The sequence below is a fragment of the Entamoeba dispar genome, genomic scaffold (assembly GCF_000209125.1).
Source record: "Entamoeba dispar SAW760 scf_1105229463797 genomic scaffold, whole genome shotgun sequence".
Lineage (NCBI taxonomy): Eukaryota > Evosea > Mastigamoebida > Endamoebidae > Entamoeba > Entamoeba dispar.
The window spans coordinates 3,236-17,293 of record NW_001855872.1 but is presented as its reverse complement, the minus strand read 5'-3'; the positions used below and the strand labels follow the sequence as shown (position 1 = coordinate 17,293).

Sequence of the window (14,058 nt, the reverse complement as noted above, 5' to 3'; positions counted from 1 at the left end):
AAAAGGAATAATTCAAAATGAAATAATAAATGATAAAAAGAGTGATGAAATAATGGATGTATTTTTTATTATAGAAATTAGAAATATGTAATAAAAAGTGTTTAATTTATTGATACAAAATATTTAACATTATTTTATTGATATAAATTATTTTATTCATTTTTATTTATATGATTTTTATTTATATGTATTATTTATTATTAGTGTTTATTATATAATCAGTTATAGATGTTATATGATTAGTATATAATATATGATAAATAATAAATATTAATTTCATATGATATAGATAAAAGATATAAAAATTAAATAAATAATAACAAATATAAAGAAATAATAAGAGAAAAGAAATGATATATAATAAATAAAATATATAAATGAAATAATAATAAAAATAATATAACATAAATAAAATAATAATAAATATAAAGAGAAAATAGATATAAATATAAAAATATAATAAAAATGAAAATAAGATAATGAAATATGAAAATTAATGGGAACCAAAATAAGCGAAGAAATTATGCATTTAAATAAAATGATCAATTGAAAATAGTGTATTATATTTTTGCATATTAGATTATTCTGTTTTATATTATTTTCTCTTAAAATTATAAAATATAAAATAAAATAAAAAGTAGGTAAAATAATAATTCTATAACAATCAGTCGTCACTTTGTAACTTCTTGTTGTATTGAGTATGTTGTATCTTGATTTGTTGAGTATATTTATTCATAATTCTGTTCATTTTATATTATTCTTTATTTCATTTCATTTACCTTCAATTCTATTTTAATATGAAAATATCATTATGAAATGTAATAAAGAAGAGCACTATGTTAATTCAAATTTATAATGTTAGTTATGAATAACAATGATTATATAAATATGAATATCAATCTTATTGTTATTAATGTGTAAATATTACATTTTATTTATCACATTGATGAGATGTCATAATGATATGTTATTAGATGTTATTATTTATTTATTTAAATGATATAATTATTGATATGAAAATTAAATTATATCACAGATGATTATCAATGATGAATGATGATAAAGTACAATTTAAATTATTTATATTATCATATCAAACAAGAGTTAAATGATGAAACAAATAAAAAGATAATAAATAAGAAGTTTCAATGAAATGATGATATGATAATAACAAATTGAATAATTTAAACATCAACACAATAATACAGAATGAAGAATGACTATTTAATATGTATTATAAATTAAACAATTATAATTAATAATAATGAATTTAATGTTCATCTTCAACTTTCATTCATGATAATAACTCATTAATTTTATCATTAATCATTATATTTATTTTCTTATTATTTTCTTTATTCTTTCTTTTATCATTTTCTTTTTATATTTATTTTATTTTATTTCAATTTCATCAACAGATATATTCATTTAATACAGATATCGAAGTAGAAAGATATAACTAATAATATACAAATATGTTATTCTCATATTTAATCACAAATATTTTCATCTAATTGTATTATCTACTATTTTTTACCTTTTAATCATTTAACAAGAATTAATTTGCAACACGATAATTCATTTCAATGATCTATCAAACATAAACACCATATTTTAATCAAACAATTTTGACATTCATTACATTTATACAACAATTAAGAAATAATTAACAACATCACAAATCATTATAATAATATAAAGATGAATACGAATAAAATCCATAATTTCGTGACCCATCGTTTCATAAAAATATTCATAATGGTAGTTGTTGTTCATTTAGAGATGTAACATGTTAATAAATTATGATAATAAGAAAATTAATTTAACAAATATATTACATACATTACAAAATCATGACAAATAAAGTTATTATTAATATCAATACATATCATCATATTTTTGATGTTAATGATATACATTGTTTTATTGATTTATCAAGTCACTCGTTGATCCATATCTCATTAAATTAAATAATAATTTATATTGAATATCGTTATAAAGTGACTAAAAAACAATATAGATATTAATAATTGCATTATATTTATTATTCATTGTAAATTATCTGATTTTAATAATACAGTTTGTAAATTAAAAAAATAACTTAAATGATTATCAAATCATTCATTTTATTGATGTTAATATATTGTTTTATATTTAATTATTCATTTGTTAATAATAAAATAATAATTGATAATTTAGAATTAGTATATTAATTTATTAATTTCATTAAATCAAAACCTATTTCTATATTTTGTTATTTTATAATGTTTTATTTATCCTATTCTCTCTTAATAATATTCAATATATTTCAATATGTTATATTAAGTATTAATGATAATTAAATCATTCTATAATTCATTATATAATGTATTTAATCATTCATCTTCTTAAATGAATATTTATTTGTTCACTCATTACAAAATCAATGACTTAAAATGAATATTAAAAGGAGATTTTATTTAAGTTAAATACAATATAACTAAATCATAAAAACATTTTAATTTATTAACTGACTCTTTAGAACAAGAAGTCTTTATGTTATTTGATAGCCCAAGAAGATAGGATGAATAAAATAACATAATGACAAATTTAATGAATTTGAAATATTTCATTGTCATTCAAAATATCATACCAAAATATAAAAAAGCTAACAACTATAAAAAAGAATATTCTACCAATATAAATAAAAAAGATAAAAATATATAAATTACAGTATAAATATAATAGAAAATGATATTTTTTCAAAGTTTATTTTACTTCATTCTATTTTTTACTTTAAAACCATACAACCATCAAATTTAAATAAAATGGAAGAGTTAATAAATAAGAACACTCATTTCTTTAAAGAAGAAGTAGAAACAATTCCAAATATTCAACAATCAATTGATGATACTACTAAACAGTATTAATATTATTTAGGATGTATTAAAAATGAAATATTTGAAATAAAACCAGATGAAACATATTCAGAAGCTATTAAAAGAGGAGAAGGAATATTTGACAGAATTGATGAAACAGAAAGAAGAAGAAAAATAATAATAGAAAAAAGTCAAGAAACAATTAAAAGAATAGAAATAATAAAGAATCAAATGAAGAAAATAATAGAAGAATGTAATAAAGATGAAGAAATACTAGGTAAAACACGAAATAAATTAATCAATAAAATCATTTCAATTGAAAAAGCAATAATGAAAGATAAACTATTCAGAACACCAGAAGAAAGTGATAAAATCACAGAATCATTTAACAAAAAGAAAGAAGAATGGGAAACATATTACAGTGATTATTTTGAGAGGAAGAAGAAAAAGAAAGAAAGAAAGAAACAAGAAGAAGAAAGATTAAGAATAATGAAAGGAATGACTACAATGTAAGAAATGAAACAACTAGAAGAATGGACAAATAGAAAAGTATCCAATATAATATTTGATTCAGATATTGATGATTTTGAATGTTAATTCATGAGTATTTAATCAATATTTAATAAAAGAATAAAGAACATATAATAATTATTATTGAAGATGAAGACGGAAATAAATTTGGAGGATATGTTAATGTGAAAATTGATAAATTTGATAATTATATAAATGATCCAAAATCATTTTTATTTTCATTAAAATCAAAAGGAAGAATAGAAGAAATGATGAAACCTGATATTAAATATCCAAAATATGCATTTGTTTATATAACCAAATAGATAATTGTCGTTTGCCTAGGTTTGGATATAAAAATAATATTCAGTTTATAAAGAAAAATATAAAACAAAATCATATTGTATTCAAGTTTATTTTCATATAAAAGAATAACAAATTCACTTTGTGGAAAATAACATCCAAAATATTTCACACCACAACGAATCATTGTAATTCAAATGAAATTATTAAATACATTTACTTTTATACCACTTATTATAAATAATTTATAGAAATCAAACGTGGCAATAAAAAAGAAAATGAATGAATAAAAATATTGTATTACTAATTAAAATATCATATAAACATTATCTTTAAAAAGATTATAATAATAATTTTGTAGCTATTATTAAAATACTCTGTTCTACTGATAATTTATTCTTAAATTATTTATTTTTATGTAAATAAACCTTAATGATTTAGTTGAATATTTATGAACATTTAAAAAAATTATTCCTGTAACTCAAGTTTTGTGAAACGATTTGTTATGAATTTAATAAAAGGAAATTGGCTAATCAACAATGAAATAGAAACAAATTAGATCTATTTAAATAACCTTTTTATTAAAATATAATTTTCATACAAAAAGTACTTTGTTTTTCGTGGAATTTAAATATTGAAATTATTATAAACAGTAATGAAAACAGTTATTAGTATTTGCAGAAATTGTTTGTAGTTATTTAAATTGACTAAACTTATGAAAGAAAGATGTGTAAAAGAAACACTGTACATCAGTACATTACTTCAATTTGTTAACCAAGGCAAAGATAAAAAGAACAACAAAAGATTAAATGAAAAAATAAAACCTCATTTTTATGAAAACAAATATTAATACTAACTATTTTTAACTCCAAGAAATTTTATAGTTCTATTACTTACTAATAGAAGAAATTTTTTACTATAGAAATATTAATACTCCATCAAATAACAAAATAAAACTAATAAAATTTTAATAAAATTTTAAAAATTAAATATTATACTTAATTTTAATTTTGTTTTTTAAAACAGAAACAGTGGAAAAGAGTAAAAAAAGGAATAAAAATAAAATCATAATAATAAAAACATAAAAAAAACAGTTCAATAAAATATCAAAACAAAAAAAAAGAATAAAAAAGAAGAAAATGAAAGTTCTTTTAGTTTTTTATAGAAAAAGAATGAATTAATGAAAGAAAGGGAAGAAGAGATCAAAAGGGATTGAATGGGATTTGATGTTAATAAATTAAAAAGAAAGAGTATTCAAAAAGAAGAAGATGAAGAGTTCCAATCCAAACCATGTGCAGATGCTTCAAAAAAAAAGAAAAAGTTCAAAAAATAAAAAAAGAAAGAAGAACAAAAGCAGAGTTAACTCTGAATTAGATGAATGAAAATTTGAAATAAATAGAATAATCTAAGGTAGAATAAGTGGAACAAAACAGAATAATACATAGAGACAAAGTAGAACTGTTTTAAAGAACAAGAAAATAAACAATAAAAAATAATGTCTAAAGCAGTTATCAGGAGTAATTTAGACAATGAAACATTATCTAAAACATTAGAAAAAGGAGATTTTGAAGAATACTCAGAAAGATTTATTGAAGATGGATATCATGACTTTCCTAATGAAGAAGAATCAGTTGATTTAGATGTTGAATTTATTGATAGAAAAGGAGGAGATTCTAATTCTAAAAGTGAAAATGAAATCAAAAGAGAAAATGGAGAAGAAATAGCATATGAACCAAAAATATCAACAAAGAATGAAACTACAGAACCAACAGATGAAGATCGAGTAAGTCAAGTTAAAAAATTAAAAAAAGTCAAAGCAAAAAAAGGATTTACAGTAGAAGATTTAATTGCAAGAAATTTTCAAGAATTATTATGTCAAAAGAAAGAGTTTAAAAGAAATGAAGATGGAAAATTAAAACGAACACCATCTGCATGGAAAACATTAATAACAAGTTCAATATCATTAGGATTTAATCTTACAAATACATTAGTTGGAGCAGGTATTTTATCATTAAGTCAAGCATGTTATAAAATGGGAATAGTTGGATTTGTATTATGGAGTTTAGCAACAATTGTTTATTTTATTTATACATGGTATTATTATAATAGAGCTATTTATTTAACAGGAGCAGGAACAATGGGAGAATTATTATCATTAATATTTGGAAAAGTATTAGCATGTTTAGTAGATATTTGTAATACATTATTTAATTTATGTATTTTAATGAGTTATCAAGTAATTGTTACTCAATATTTATTTGGTATTATTCAAGACCTTACTACAAGAGATCAATGGGATAATACTATTGATGAATGTTATGGAAATCCTCAAAGAACTGCTGGAATAGCATGTGGATGGCATTATATTTTATTAATTCTTGTAGCTGTTTGTTTAAATTTCCCATTTATTATTCCTAAGTCAGTAAAATTCCTTAATAGAATTTCAGTATTATCAATCATCGTTGCTGTATTTGTTACATTTACTGTTATGATTAAAGCTATTTATTGTGGTGCTAAAGGAAAATCTTCAAATGGAAGTGATGGTAATTTCCCTACTTTTAAAGATAAATGGTGGCCAAGTGGTGTTATGGACTTTTTCACAATGGCTCCTTTCATTACAGCTAATTTTCAAATTCATTCTTCAATTCCTCCTATTTATGTTGGAACAAAAGGTATGTCAAAGAAAGTTAAATTATCTTCATTACAAGGTGCTGTTTGTATTGCTGTATTAACATGTTCATTCTTTTTTGTATTTATGGCAGTAAGTGGACATGTAAGTTTTGATAAAGTTTCATCTAATGTTTTAAATGATTTTTCAAATCCAAATAGTTCAGATAAAGATTGGTTAATTATTGTTTGTAGAATGTTGATGATCATTTTAGTATTAATGTCTTATCCTGCTTTAACTTTTTCTACTTGTGCTGGTATCTTGAGATATATACCAAAAAAATGGAAAATTTGTCAATTATGGAATGGAAGAGTTATTATCTTTATTATTAGATGTTCTATTTTATTTGTTACGACTTTATGTGCTTGTTTTGTTACTAATATTGGTGTTATTTTCTCTATTGCTTCTGCAATTTTCTCTATATTTGTAGTTTATGTTTGTCCATTAAGTATTATTATGTTATGGCCAAGAGTTGAGAAATTTGGTGATCCTAATTTCAGAAAATTGTCAGTTATTGATAATATTATTTATAATAAAGTTGTTGATGGAAATCAAAAATTCACTCAGCATGATATTGAAGCTGCTTTATCAAAAGCTGAGGCTCAAAAGAATGAAGGTGTTGCTGATGTCATTGTTACTATTAATACTCCTGCAGAAGGACAACCTGAAATTGAATTAAATGAGATTAAAGAAGAAATACAAAATCATCCCTCACAAAACGAAAGTAACAATTCAGATTTCCCAATATCACCAGAAGATGATAATGACGAAGTTGATATTATGAAAAATAGAAAGAAATGGATGAAATTACCAGATGCTCCTGTTCCTATTTGGAGGTATTTTGTTTTTGGAACAGCAATGTTTTGTTGTCTGGTTTTATGTATTTTATCAGTAGTTGGAACAATATTAGGTGAAGTGAATAAATAAAAATTGATTTTTATTAATCTTATCACCTTATCTTTTGATTTTAAAATATGTTTATAAGAAAGTATTAGTTGATTTACTATCTATTTTTAAAAACATTTTCTTAAAATTCAATCAATTACAAAATGATTTCATATCTTCCTCTGTGATAACTATACCATTTTTTTCAGGTGGTGGCTTACCACATGGGTCACACATCCTTTCAAGAAATTGGTATCTAGTTCTTCCAATACTTTGATTCTCAGCAACAGCAATATAAGCCATCAATGAGTGATGACCAATATAAGAAGCATAACTATCACGTTGTTGATTACAAATCCATTCACTAAAATATTAATAAAATAAATTTATTCAAATTCAAAAAATATATATAAGTGAAATAAACTATTTTGAAATATCAGGATGACCTGTTCCTACGTATTTTAATTGCATATGTTCTAATTGAGTTTGTAATGTTTCTTTATTAACACTTGCCATTCAAATAATTTTTTTTTAGTTTTTTATTTTTTATTTTTCTTTTTTTTTTGTTGGAACTCCTATTCATTAAGATAATCTTGAAAAGTTATTCTCTCGATACAATGTTCGACTTCTTCCTTCTCATATTTTGTCTTATTATTGCTGCTATGTTAGTTGTTGCATTCTTTGCTTTCATGGGATGGCTTGCTAGAAGATAAGATTACTTTCTTTATGATTTATTCTTTCAATTTACTTAAATATCTTTCTCAGATTGTTTCTTTTCTACTCACAAGATCCTTTAACTATTTCATAATAATTAATAAATACTTTTAACACAGAAAGAAGAGTCAAATAAAAATAAAAAAGTATTAGAAAATAATGTAAAAATTAAAGAAGAACACATTTCTTTTTGTCTTTTTTTTCAGGAGGTGGTGCAGCAGCATTGTTTTCTAAAACATATTTAACAGCAGTCTCAAAGACTTCTTTTAGTCCCTTTCTAGTTAAAGCAGAACATTCCATATATTTAACACAATTTAATTCAGTAGCCATTTGTTGACCTTTCTCAGGAGAGATAACTTGAAGACCTTGGTCAGTAATTTTCTTTACTTCAGCAGCGTTATCCCTTAAATCGATTTTAGTTCCAACCATCATTAAAGCAGCACTTGGACAATGCTGTTTAACTTCTGGTTGCCATTTTTCTTTTAAATTTTGAAAGGATGGTTCATAAATCACAGCAAAACAAAGAAGGAAAATATCTGTTCCTGGATAAGATAATGGCCGTAATGAATCAAATTCTTCTTGTCCAGCAGTGTCCCAAAGTCCTAATGAAATTGTTTCTTTATCAATCGTAACATTTGCCACATAATTATCAAATACAGTCGGAACATAATCACTTGGAAAATCATTCGATGTATAACACATCAACATACAAGTTTTTCCTACAGTACCATCACCAACTACAACTAATTTAACAGAGTCGCTCATGCTTTCTGGGTTTATAGTTACAGTTCATTTTTTTTTTGTTTTGTTCATTTTTTTTCCTCTTTTCACGCCCTTTTTCAGTTGGATGAGTTACTATTTTTATCTGGTCTAAATCATTTTTTGAATAGTTTTGAGTTATATATAACATAAAAAGAGTATCTTGTATATTAAATTGTAATGAAGAATAAATTTTGAGATAAAAAACATAAAAAGATTTTTGTATAAAAATAGTAAAATATAATAATAAAAAATATGTAAAAAGAATTATTTAATAGTCAAACTTCAATCTCTTAAAAGAAAAAAAACTAAAAAATGGAAGTAAACATATGAGTAGCTTGTTAAACAATAAATATCAGGAAATGATAAGTGCCAGCAGTATTTTAAATGATGAAACACTATTTTTATTGAAGAAGTTCCAAAAATCTAATGAAACAACAATAATAAAAACATTAGATGAACTAAAGAAAAACATATTATTGGTATCATTTATTCCAACCAAAAAAGAACAACAAGCCTTTTCTTTACATTTTTCTAATATATTTACATTATTATCAACACATAAATCATCAAACGTTAGACTTAATCTTTTTATTTGTTTGTCAGATGGGATATTACAATCTCCCCAAGGGAAAAATATGATTAGTTTTTGTATAAGTGAGATTATTCCATGGTGGCTTTTGTGTTGTCATGACTCAGTAAAAGAAGTAAGTGAATCAGCAAAGAAAGCGTTAAACATTCTTTCATTCGAAGGAAGACAAAAAGTTATTACCAATAATCTTAGCCAAATACTTCGTTTAGTTTCAAGTAATGAGTATGATATAATTTCAAGAATGGGATGTCTTGCCACAATATTACCAAACATTAATATTAATAAACTTTCTTCATATGGTAAAACACATTTAGAAAATTCAGTTAAATCATTAATAGAATCATACGGATCTATTACAAATGAAGTATATTTTTCAAGTATTGATGCAGCATTAACAACGTGCAGTTTTATTGTAATGGAACGATTTGATTTATTAAAAAATATAATAATCAAAACAGTTAATGAATTACAACCATTTTCAAAATATTCAAAACAATTATTTTTATGTATAAATTCGTTATTAGAAAATGGAGCAATATTTAACAAAGAATTTTATAATAACACTATTCAATATATTTCAACAGCATGTCTTGGATCACTTTATGTCTTTCCAACACTCAAAAGATTTCTTCCATTTATTAAAGAAAACAAATTAGAAAAAGAATATATTGAAGGAATATTTAAAGCTATAGGAGATAGTCATATAAGAGGACCACAAAGAGCAGTTGTTATTTTACATTATTTTGAAAGTATTAAATATTTTAAATATACAAATATAAATGAATTAATAGAAATAATGAAATTATTATTAAATGATCCAGGATCAATTACAACAGATTCAGGATATTCATCAATGGGAGTATTCTTAACAAAACTAAATGAAACCAAAGAAATTCAAGGAGTATTAAGTTCAACAGTAACACATTTAAGAAGAAGTGAAGAAAAAGAATATTTAATACATTTAAATTGTATGAAATTTATAGTAGATAAGTGTATTAAAAATGAATTTACACAAGGGTTTTCATATGATTTATTAAAAACAATTATTGATAGAAATGAAAACGATCATTTCTTTAATGATAAAGAAATTGATTTAATCACTTTTATTCTTCAAAAATATCCAGCAACTGAAGAAGTTCATCAAATGATTATAAGACAATTCCAACATATTTTTATGTTGACAATAGAAGAAAATATTAATGAATTTGATATCATTTATGATACTATTGAAATTAATGATGAGTTTTTATCTTATGTTATTAAAATGGAAGACCTTCTCATTCAAAGTATTTCTTTTGAACCATCTACTTCTATTGGTAATTTATTAAATCAAATGTTCTTTAATTTATTCCCAAAACATTATGCATTAAATCATTTAAATTATCTTCGTCTGTTTATTAATAAATTAAAAGAAAAACATTTTATTCAAACGGTTGTTCTTCAAATTATTCCTCTTATTCAATTATTACTTCATTCATTTAAATCTTCTAAAGATATTGTTCAGTCAATTGTTTCTATTTCTCCTCGTTTATTAACTCCACAACAATTAACAGAACTTTTATTTACTAATTCAATTGATCATCTTCAAGTTCTTTTAAATGTTGATTTGATTAATTACTTAATTAAATCAACAATAAATAGCAATGAATTATTATTGCATATTATTAACTCAGTTACTTCTCCTGATCTTTTTCTTCCAATCCATCAACCTATTAGAACTATTTTATTAAAATTACTCCCTTCTTTTATTTCTTATATTGGAATTGAACCAATTCATGAAATGATTAAATCACTTTTATTATCTCCTAATTGTACTTCATTTTGTATTTCATTAACATCTGTAATTCCTCCACTTCGTAATTTATTAATTAATGATATTAAATTACTTCTTCCATTATCGTCATTTATTCCATTAATTCCTTCATACGCACAAAATATTAAATCACCGCTATTAATTCCAATGCCATTAATTAATTCAAATGAATATCCACATTATAATAATACACTTTCTTTATTAATTAAGTTATATCATTTAAATAATGAAGAAATAAAAGGAGATGATGAATATATTGAATATTGGTTATTTGATTCTTATCAAAAATTAACAAATAGAATTTCTGTTGAAATTCCACATTTACAACAATTAATACTTCTTCAATACCTATTCAAAAAAAATGAAATTGAGCAGTATTTAATTTTCCATATTATTAATCAACTTTCTTCTTGGATTAACTTATCAAAAGAAGGCATTGAATATTTAGCTCATTTCTTTGACTCTTCGACATCTTATTCAGTTAGATTCTTTTTATCAACATATCTTTCACCATTACACATTGATTGGTTAGAGAAGAAAGTTAATATTATAATTAAAAAATTCTTTATGGTTAATGCTAAACCAGATCCTCAAGGATTAAAAGAATTATCAATTTTATATCCATTAATATTCTTTCCAACTCATTTAAAGATGGTATTTAAATATATCTTTTCGTTAGAAATTACTTCTGAATTAGAACTTCCATTTTTACATATTCTTCATTATATTTTTTCATCGTCTTGTTCGTTATGTTTTGAATCATTAGAAAATGAAGAATCATTAAGTTTAATATATCAATTTTTATTACAAATATTAAACTCTTCAGTAAGTTCTAATTTAATGAAACGTGGAGCTTTACAAGTATCACAAATATTAATTACTCATTCATTACCATCTAAATTATTAACTTCAGAATCAGAAGGAATTCAATTAAGTTTTAAAATATCTTTAATAGATTTTATTGTAAATTCAATTATCAATAAATCAAATACTCAATTAATTTCAGAATTATTACTTCAAACTGATTTATTAACAGAAATTGATTTCATGTCAGGTTCTATGATAAAATATATTCCTGAATTATTTAAAATTCTTAAAGGAAAAGACTCTATCATTATTAAAATTTGTGCTGGTTATCTTATTGGTGCTTCAATGAACTTTAAATCAGATGAAGTTTTCATTGATTTTGATGATAAAGAACAACAAAAATATCATCCATTATCTCCTTCATTAGAAGAATACTTAGATAAAGCAACTGAATCATTTAGTCATTTTAATACATTAAATAAAATTACTTTAATTGTGTTCATTCTTGGAATGTTAAGAAAAATTAAGGACTCTTCTACCGAATATCGTTCATGGATTGTTGCCTATTTACAAGTACATCACTTTGAATTATTTATTAACAATTTGTATACTCTTTTACCTGATCAACATGTCCCTTTAACTCTTTCATCAGTATTATCTTTACTTCACTCTTTTATTAATGGTGAAGACGAAAATGAAAATCAACTTCTTACTAAACAAAATGAAAATCAAATTTTAAATATATTAGCTTCATACTGTATGTTTGTTATTGTTCAATCATTCCCTAATGTTGTTAGACAATGGTGTCTTTCATTAAGAAAAAATGCTCCTAAAATGGTAAAGAAATTCTTTGAAAGAAATATTTGTCCATTTATTTTACAAGAAGAAGTTCAAAAAATATTAAGTTGGAAAGAAACTGATGACTTTATTCTTAAACTTCAATTAGATGGTAAAGCAGTTACTGTTATTTATAAAAATGATGAACTTGTTTTTGAATCTCAATTAATTTTCCCTTCTACTTATCCTCTTGATATGATTACTGTTAATGTCGCTTCTAATAAAGTTGGTGTCTCTGAAGCAAAAAGCCATTTATATAAAAGAATGCTCACTATGAATTTAATGACAAGAGATTTGGGAATTATCGATGCTTGTTTGTTATGGAAACAACAATTGGATCGTCAATTCGATAATTCTGACACTTGTCCTATTTGTTATTCATTGTTCTATCTCAGAACTACAACTATCCCTAATGTCGCTTGTAAATGTTGTAGAAAAAAATTTCATAAACAATGCATTTATGGTTGGTTTAGGTCAACTGGAAGACATGACTGTCCTTTATGTACAAGAAATTTCTATGGAGAGAATAAGAACTAAAAGAAAATCAATTAACTGACTTTTTATTAAATTTTTTTCTTAATGTTTTTATTTCATTATATCATCATAGGGGCGGGGTTATTAAGAAATATACAAGGAATAAATAATATAAGAAATCAACATATGAAATAATGTTCTAATACAATGACATCACTATGATATTGAACAAATAAATATATCAAAAATGATTGATAATATCATAAAATACCATATATATATGTAATAAATAAAAAGATAAAAATGATTTATTATTTGATATGACTATTGTGGCAGATCACAATATTAATGGAGGGTATTTGAATAAAAGAAATATGTATAAAGAAATGAAGAATATGTTAATAAAAATAGAGAAATTAAAAGATGTCAAAATGATTGTAGTAATAATTTCAATAAATTAATTAGTAAATGTAGGAAGTATTAAATTAATTAAAGAAATAAAAATCGAAATTAACATCATAAAAGATATTAAAAACCTTGTAATTAAGAATATGATGGATGTTATGAAACGTTGCTTCTACAATAATAGAATACACTCGTAGAAATACTTGACGAAGACTCATTGACAAGATTAATCTCCAGTGATCCAGGAATAATAGATACCAATTCTATTATCACTTAATTAATTAATTTTTGTTTTACTTGAAACATTTTTAATATTGTTATTTTTTCTTCTTTTGATTATCTTCTTATTTTATTTTTAAATTATCATTAAAAATAAACAGATAAAGAAAAGAACCATCGTATAAAACAAGAAATAAAGAATGAGTATTCTATC

At 22.9% G+C, this 14,058-nt stretch overlaps 4 protein-coding genes across 4 annotated transcripts, besides 31 other annotated features; 2 read left to right on the top strand and 2 right to left on the bottom strand.

Annotated features, from left to right (window-relative positions):
• Positions 1 to 123: 123 nt before the first annotated feature.
• Positions 124 to 246: a microsatellite.
• Positions 209 to 329: a microsatellite.
• Positions 330 to 362: 33 nt separating this feature from the next.
• Positions 363 to 475: a microsatellite.
• Positions 476 to 588: 113 nt separating this feature from the next.
• Positions 589 to 637: a sequence feature (AT_rich).
• A 340-nt stretch (positions 638 to 977) lies between these two features.
• Positions 978 to 1,031: a sequence feature (AT_rich).
• A 37-nt stretch (positions 1,032 to 1,068) lies between these two features.
• Positions 1,069 to 1,089: a sequence feature (AT_rich).
• A 132-nt stretch (positions 1,090 to 1,221) lies between these two features.
• Positions 1,222 to 1,275: a sequence feature (AT_rich).
• Positions 1,276 to 1,334: 59 nt separating this feature from the next.
• Positions 1,335 to 1,403: a microsatellite.
• Positions 1,404 to 1,792: 389 nt separating this feature from the next.
• Positions 1,793 to 1,837: a sequence feature (AT_rich).
• Positions 1,838 to 1,960: 123 nt separating this feature from the next.
• Positions 1,961 to 1,985: a sequence feature (AT_rich).
• Positions 1,986 to 2,086: 101 nt separating this feature from the next.
• Positions 2,087 to 2,223: a microsatellite.
• Positions 2,203 to 2,369: a microsatellite.
• Positions 2,370 to 2,452: 83 nt separating this feature from the next.
• Positions 2,453 to 2,509: a sequence feature (AT_rich).
• A 172-nt stretch (positions 2,510 to 2,681) lies between these two features.
• Positions 2,682 to 3,960: a repeat region.
• Positions 3,961 to 4,028: a sequence feature (AT_rich).
• A 31-nt stretch (positions 4,029 to 4,059) lies between these two features.
• Positions 4,060 to 4,098: a sequence feature (AT_rich).
• Positions 4,099 to 4,246: 148 nt separating this feature from the next.
• Positions 4,247 to 4,267: a sequence feature (AT_rich).
• A 351-nt stretch (positions 4,268 to 4,618) lies between these two features.
• Positions 4,619 to 4,694: a sequence feature (AT_rich).
• Positions 4,695 to 4,708: 14 nt separating this feature from the next.
• Positions 4,709 to 4,802: a microsatellite.
• Positions 4,803 to 4,976: 174 nt separating this feature from the next.
• Positions 4,977 to 5,024: a microsatellite.
• Positions 5,025 to 5,166: 142 nt separating this feature from the next.
• Positions 5,167 to 7,266, top strand: EDI_128280 (System N amino acid transporter, putative; the record flags this gene model as incomplete). Its single annotated transcript, XM_001741562.1, has 1 exon — positions 5,167 to 7,266. The coding sequence occupies one exon, from the start codon at positions 5,167 to 5,169 to the stop codon at positions 7,264 to 7,266; it is 2,100 nt and encodes a 699-aa protein (XP_001741614.1).
• A 111-nt stretch (positions 7,267 to 7,377) lies between these two features.
• On the bottom strand, positions 7,378 to 7,740 carry EDI_128270 (uncharacterized protein; the record flags this gene model as incomplete). Its single annotated transcript, XM_001741561.1, has 2 exons — positions 7,378 to 7,588; positions 7,649 to 7,740. The coding sequence occupies 2 exons, from the start codon at positions 7,738 to 7,740 to the stop codon at positions 7,378 to 7,380; spliced, it is 303 nt and encodes a 100-aa protein (XP_001741613.1).
• Positions 7,590 to 7,637: a sequence feature (AT_rich).
• An 8-nt stretch (positions 7,741 to 7,748) lies between the features above and the next one.
• Positions 7,749 to 7,789: a microsatellite.
• Positions 7,790 to 8,068: 279 nt separating this feature from the next.
• Positions 8,069 to 8,111: a sequence feature (AT_rich).
• Positions 8,107 to 8,703, bottom strand: EDI_128260 (RAC GTPase, putative; the record flags this gene model as incomplete). Its single annotated transcript, XM_001741560.1, has 1 exon — positions 8,107 to 8,703. One exon carries the CDS (start codon positions 8,701 to 8,703, stop codon positions 8,107 to 8,109), a length of 597 nt encoding a protein of 198 aa, XP_001741612.1.
• Positions 8,704 to 8,896: 193 nt separating this feature from the next.
• Positions 8,897 to 8,974: a sequence feature (AT_rich).
• A 52-nt stretch (positions 8,975 to 9,026) lies between these two features.
• Positions 9,027 to 13,283, top strand: EDI_128250 (uncharacterized protein; the record flags this gene model as incomplete). The annotated part of the gene is made up of 1 exon (XM_001741559.1): positions 9,027 to 13,283. The coding sequence occupies one exon, from the start codon at positions 9,027 to 9,029 to the stop codon at positions 13,281 to 13,283; it is 4,257 nt and encodes a 1,418-aa protein (XP_001741611.1).
• Positions 9,718 to 9,739: a sequence feature (AT_rich).
• Positions 10,018 to 10,103: a sequence feature (AT_rich).
• Positions 11,147 to 11,174: a sequence feature (AT_rich).
• Positions 11,644 to 11,665: a sequence feature (AT_rich).
• Positions 13,284 to 13,303: 20 nt separating the features above from the next.
• Positions 13,304 to 13,345: a sequence feature (AT_rich).
• A 13-nt stretch (positions 13,346 to 13,358) lies between these two features.
• Positions 13,359 to 13,915: a repeat region.
• A 54-nt stretch (positions 13,916 to 13,969) lies between these two features.
• Positions 13,970 to 14,002: a sequence feature (AT_rich).
• The last annotated feature ends 56 nt before the right edge of the window (positions 14,003 to 14,058 follow it).